Source organism: Oxyura jamaicensis, chromosome 2 (assembly GCF_011077185.1).
Source record: "Oxyura jamaicensis isolate SHBP4307 breed ruddy duck chromosome 2, BPBGC_Ojam_1.0, whole genome shotgun sequence".
Lineage (NCBI taxonomy): Eukaryota > Metazoa > Chordata > Aves > Anseriformes > Anatidae > Oxyura > Oxyura jamaicensis.
Window position 1 is genome coordinate 15645092 of NC_048894.1, and position 6000 is coordinate 15651091.

Below are 6000 nucleotides of genomic sequence, written 5' to 3' on the forward strand. Positions count from 1 at the left end.
GTCATTTTTAAACGTTAGAAATACCAGCCATATGCCGAGACTCTCCTTGAGACGTTACTGTCCCAACAAAACCAGCATCTGAACAAACTGTGTCTGCCCAGATGTCAACCCTACAGAAACACCCCACACATCAGAGTAGGGATTCCAATTTTAACACCATAGGTCCTAAGTCAGTTCTGTTTTGTTTTAAATTTGAGTACCTGCATATCATAGTACTTACATTTTAAGATCAGAAAAGATTACCGAATGGTTTAAAAATACCAATTCTAGTTCTCTAACTCATCAATATATCAACACTGGCTCCAGACAGGAAGCACCACCACTGCAGATACTATCTTAATGCCACTTAGAAATGACTAAAGAGAAAACTGAGTTTTGCACATTGCCCTGTTTGCTGAAAGTATGTGTTTTTCAACACAATAAACATGAAAAAGTTTAGATACTTTAACTGAATAGTTAACTGCTAAGTGATAAATCTCTTCTTTCTCTTTAAGGCTCCAGATCAAGCCAAATGCGAGGGTAGTCCCAAGGATTAAAAATGGGCTGAGATTCAGTCTTGCTGTAGACTTCCTGTGTGACCTTGGGTAAGTCACTTGAGAATTTAGGACTCAAAAATAACAGGCCTCATATAGCAGCCAGAACGAAGCACCAAAGCTTGAGACCATTGCTGCAAGCTGGGTCCTGCTTGTTCGCCTGTAACTGCGAGGATCCTACCTGGTGAGCCCTTCGGGAAAATGTAGGTAAGTAGGAGCAAAACTTCAGGAGTTTGATATGAGGCACTTAGAGTTCATTTAGAACCACATTTTGAAAACTGAAAAAAAGTCTTGGATTTGCAGTCACCAGAACACACCATATGCTCATTGGCTTGCAATATCAATTCGCTAGAGTTTGTGAAGTGACCATAAACAGCTAATGAGTTGAAAGCAGTGATCTTATACTTCTGGTAAATTATGACTGAGTTTAGAAACAGGGATCCCTAAGTGCCATTTGGCTAGATTCTGCAGTTCTGGCAGTCTCCCTGGCTTAAAAAGTACTTGCTTAAAAAATCAGTTAAAAATAATAAAAAAAAAAAAAAAACACAACCCAAACTTCACAAAACCAAGCTTTATTTCTTTAACATAGTGAAACAGTTCCATGCATGTTAGAAATGTCTGCCATCCCTCACTGGCATTTTAAACCCTATTAAAACAGATGTTTCCACGGGAGGAAAGGCATCGCGCAGATATTTTCCCTTTAGATTACTCCAGCCTCTCCCCTCCTCTCCCCCACACTGCAAAAGTTCCCCAAGAATAAGTCACAGGACACCAAAACCACCTCGCCCGCAGCTGGGAAGGAGAAAGGAGACGTAGCTGGCTGTAGGCTCGTTCCTCCCCGCACTACCAAGGCAGGAGTTCGGTTACAGAGCCAGGGCCCAGGCAGGCAGCTCGGTAGCGCTGATATTATAGGGACCCACTGTAAGGCCCAGAGAAGGCAGCAGAAAGACTCGGTGGGGAGGATTATCTGATACAACAGGAAGCTGTCAACAGAACACTGCAGCTGAATTCATGAGAGTCAGAGCCTCAGACTTAACTAAAAAACCTAATCTGAATGATCTACAATTAGGAAGGCCGTGTCCTGAGTGGAAGTTCCACCTACCTACTGCTTTTCACCTGCTGTTTCAGCAGCATACTTAGGATAGTTCTGTAAGCAAGGAAAACTGTTTCAGGCAGGTAACCACCTTAAAAAAAAAAAAACAAAAAAAACTGCTTCAGGTAACTAATTGCCCTCAAACACTGCTTCACAACCATTAAAATAATAAGCAGTGATTACTGAGAGAAAAATAAAGATTACAAGACTTCAAAAAGTATTCCCATCACATTTCAGCAGCTAAAAATTAAAACAGAACCATTACTGGCTTCTATGAGAAAAGATTTCCTTTGATTCAAACAGTTAATTCAGTTGTTCATGTAGACCTGTTCACTGTGCCTGGAATTTTAACTTGGGCTACATTCCTCAATTCCCAAAATGCAAATTTAAATTAATGCCGGAGTGAAAGCACGATACCTAGTGAAAAAGAAAGGGAGGGGGGCACGAGAGGAAAGGCAGGACAAGGAATGCTGTATCCCCAGCGCCGCTAACACCTGACATCCTGCCAGTAGTTAACACCTCGGAGCTCACCGAGACACGCCGTACTTCTGGCCGATTCAAAGGCACTTGGGTTCTTCTTACAGGCCGTAGCTTCGTAATGACACCACGTATGAAATTATTATGTAATAAAAATAAAAAGAGGAAAAACTCACGTGTAAAGCAACTGAAATAGCACTCTCACAAGTCAACCTACGTAACCTTTTAGTGACTTACTGTTACCAAGGGGGGGGGGGGGGGAAACCTGCCTCATTCCTTCTCCTCTCCTGTCTGACAGCATGCAGAAATTACTGTTTCATCCATTCTTCTTCAAATGTATTTTCAATTGTGAAAAGAACTGAAAGTATATTTACAACAGTTTCAGAACATAAATACAAACAGTTGATAACATCTTTTTTTAAGCCAGGGAACTCTAAACATTTTGCTCATTTTACTTGTCTCGGTATTGCTGAAGAACAAGATGTCTTAGTTTTGCTTTTTAATAAGAATTAAGATAATCATAACACATACGAGAAATGCTGAGAAAGCAACTAATCTGATCCTGCCAGCCAATTCATGATAGAATAAAAAAAACTTTTGCTGAGACTGAATTTATTAAGTTTGCACAGTATTAGCAGAGCGTGACAGTGCAGATGACTGGCAAAATCACGTCCCTCTTTTCTCCTCCCCCTTTCTCTGTCATTTTTTGATAGCAGAAGGGAGAAGGTAGATAGGAGAGAGACTCCCAACCAGCACTGTGTTCCTGCTTTATCAGCCTGGTGCTGTCGTCTTAACACTTCACTAACTGCTTCGGTGCAGTGGAGGTTTTCGTGTACTGGCCAGAAGTAAGGACAACGATGCAGAATAGTTTTCTTCAGGTATGAGAAGTGCCAGATTTTCTTGTTAGCGAAGGCTCTAATGGTAGCACCAATCGGCTCGTCTGCTGATCTCCTGTAGTGGCCAATAAAGAAGGCAGAAAAGGGACCAGCTCTCCGGTTAAGGAGGTAAGACTGTCTTCCCAGCTCCACTTAATGCATCAGGATGGCAGCCATGAGTTCTGGCTCTCAAACACAGGGACAAGAAAAAAAGTTTACAGTACAAGAATAGCTGTGCTAAGCTTATCAACAGATAAACAGAAGGAAAGTTTACAGTACAATAACTTAATGACACAGCCCAGCATTGTTCACTGGCACACTGGATATTGAGTGCCATCTCCCTCTAATCTCCCCCTCTGTGTGTACGAGGAAGAAACGAGGCAACTGGAACAGTACAAAATTGATTTAGTGTACACTACAAACAAGGCAGTTGCTGAAGCATCTCCTGTACACTGATCTTGGATTAACGGAAGATACTAATCTGTGAGAGCAAAGTGCGTTTAGAGATCTAGAAGAAAAATAAGTCTCACACCTATTTTAAAGGTTAAAGGGTTAACATTTGTCTAGCCATTTTCTTTAGTAAACATTTGCAAGTCAAACAAAAACCCACTGCTGAGAAATCTCTATTATCCAGAATCTATTATCTAACCGATCCTGATGCTTCAGTGCACAATGACTGAAGTTGGTTTTAATTCCTCAAAAAAAAGGAACCAGAAACAGCCTAAAACAAGCCATCTATTTTAAACAGCAGAACTACTCGATGCAGACTCAAAGGCATTTTATAATAAGAAGGGTGCAACGACGAGGTCCAAAAGTGATGAAGATGAAAGATACCTGGAACGCTACCGTGTCTTACACACCTTTTGTTTTCTGCGAGTGATACATGCCGCAGACAAAACGTTTTGTGCTTAAACAGCCTCAAATCTGTTTTTCTAATATTAAGCACAAAGGAAAAACACTGACAGCAAGCGTGGTAAATAAATCCCTCCCTTGAGAACGAAAGCAGCAGACAGGAGGGGGCTGACATGCATGCAGGAGAAAACTAAACACCATCTTTTTTTCTACCTGCACAAGTTGCCATTTGCTGCAGCGATCAAGAATCTCTTTTTCCCCGTCGACTTCAAAAGCTAGGTTTTCAGAGAATTTCTCTCGCCAGTCATCTGTTGATATGTTTTAAGAGTATGATATTCACATCACTGGATCTTTAAGAGAAAAATCCATTTTCTTTCCTGTTCAGGTAAACATGTTTACAGCTCCTGCACAGACACTGGGTGGTTCAGACTCACATGTCACACACATGTCGTCAGCAAGAAGAAAAGCCCCTTTTCCTGATCATCAACATTTTAAATAAGGCAAAGAGAAAAGCACTTTCCAAACTTACCTTTCGCGGAGCCAAATCATGAGCTAAACACAAATATTTACGCTACAACAAGGGATTAATAACGCGCTCGTGTAAACAAAAACACTCGCTGTGAAACGCGCACACGGCGAAATTAAGAAAGCCCTCCTAAGTTCAAAGCAACCAAACCGACTCGTTAGCCCCTGGAAAGGCCACCGTTTGTAAACACTTCACGCCCGAACCGGCCGGGATCGGCGGGCAGAGGCAGCAGTCGTGCCTCGGGTGTGTTTCAGAGGCCGTCCGCTGCGTATGGAGACGTCGCGGATCGCGGGCGAGAGCCTTCCTAGCTGTGACCCCGCACAGGAAATGCCACATAAAACCTAAAATTGCCAAGGAAGGTTACAAAACCTCCTGCTGTACATCCTATTGCGAGGAGTCGCTACGAGCACCCGGCTACTTCTCTATTTTTTTATTCTCCCCCCAAAGAAAATAAGTGCGGAGTGGGCGTGCGGAGCGCTCCCCCCCCGTGCACCTCCAGAAGGCACCTTAAAGTAACACACGTACCCAAAAGAGAGGAAAAAAAGAAAAGAAAGAAAGAAAGAAAAGGAAAGAAGAAGCCCGGCAGCTCTGAAGTCTGAAACGTAAATGTAATTCCTTATATAGACCGCAGCACTGGGTCGCACACACGCAGAGAGGGGGGCCCCGGCCAAACCGTTACCACCCAGTACGATACAAACAGGTACCTCCAGAGCCGGGGGGAGAGAAGAGAGGGAAGGGAAGGGAAAGGAAGAGAAGGGAAGGGAAGGGAAGAAACTTCGCCGCCCGCCCGCCCACCCCCGCAGCCCCCCAGCGGGGCGGAGAAGCCGGGGCCAGCCCGGGCGGCGGCGGCAAGCAGGCAGGCGCTCCCCCCCTTTATTAAAAAAAAAGCCTAAAAAATAAAATAAAATAAAATAAAAAAGCGACACAGCCCTCGCAGCTCCCCCCCGGCGGCGCGGGGCAGGCAGCGCCTAACGGTCCGGGGCAGGCGGCGGCGCGGGGAGGCGCCGCTAGGCGGAGGAGGGAGGCAGGTAGCGGATATAACGGGTCTGGCGGTGCGGGGCCAGCCGGCTCCCGGCGGGGCATTACTTTCTACTTCTCGCCGCCGAGCGCCCCCGAAGTCTCCCCCACGACCTCTCCCCGTTCTCCCCCTTCCCCCTCCGGTTGCTCCTGCCCGGCTCCCCCCTGCCCTGCCCGGCCCCGGCGGCCGCTGCCCCGGCGGCTGACTGACCGTTGTTGCGGCGCGGGTTCGCCTGCTTCCTGCGCTTACACCTGGGGCCATCCGCCATGATCCTCTCGCCTGTGTCTAAATGCTCCAGTCACCTCCTCCCCCGCCCTCCCCCTCCCTCCCCTCCTCCCCTCCCCTCCTCCCCCCCCCCCCCCGCCCCCCCCTCCCCTCCCCGCCCGGACCTGGTTTACGACACTGGCTGTACTTTTACATCACCTTCCCACACCTAGCGCCGGGCCCCAACCTTGTTGCTAAGGGAGACGGGCGCTTTACGGCAGCGCCTTTAAACGGCGGCGGGGGGAAAGCGGCGGCCGCAGGTAGCGGCGGGCAGTCCCCTGCAGCTCCCGGTGGGCTCCCGGTGGGCTCCCGGTGGGCTCCCGGTGGGCTCCCGGTGGGCTCCCGGTGGGCTCCCGGTGGGC

General features: G+C 47.0%; 1 protein-coding gene across 3 annotated transcripts in view; it reads right to left on the reverse strand.

The window, feature by feature from the left end:
* ZEB1 (zinc finger E-box binding homeobox 1) overlaps positions 1-5706 on the reverse strand; it is a 126186-nt gene extending 120480 nt beyond the window's left edge. For 2 of the 3 annotated variants that reach the window (XM_035316358.1, XM_035316356.1), the window contains exon 1: positions 5585-5706. In XM_035316358.1, the coding sequence (XP_035172249.1) occupies positions 5585-5642 (58 nt within the window). In that variant the 5' untranslated portion in view covers positions 5643-5706. Of the gene's footprint in view, positions 1-4043; positions 4139-5584 lie in introns of all 3 variants that reach the window. The other variant, XM_035316357.1, reaches the window with a different exon arrangement.
* Positions 5707-6000: the final 294 nt, after the last annotated feature.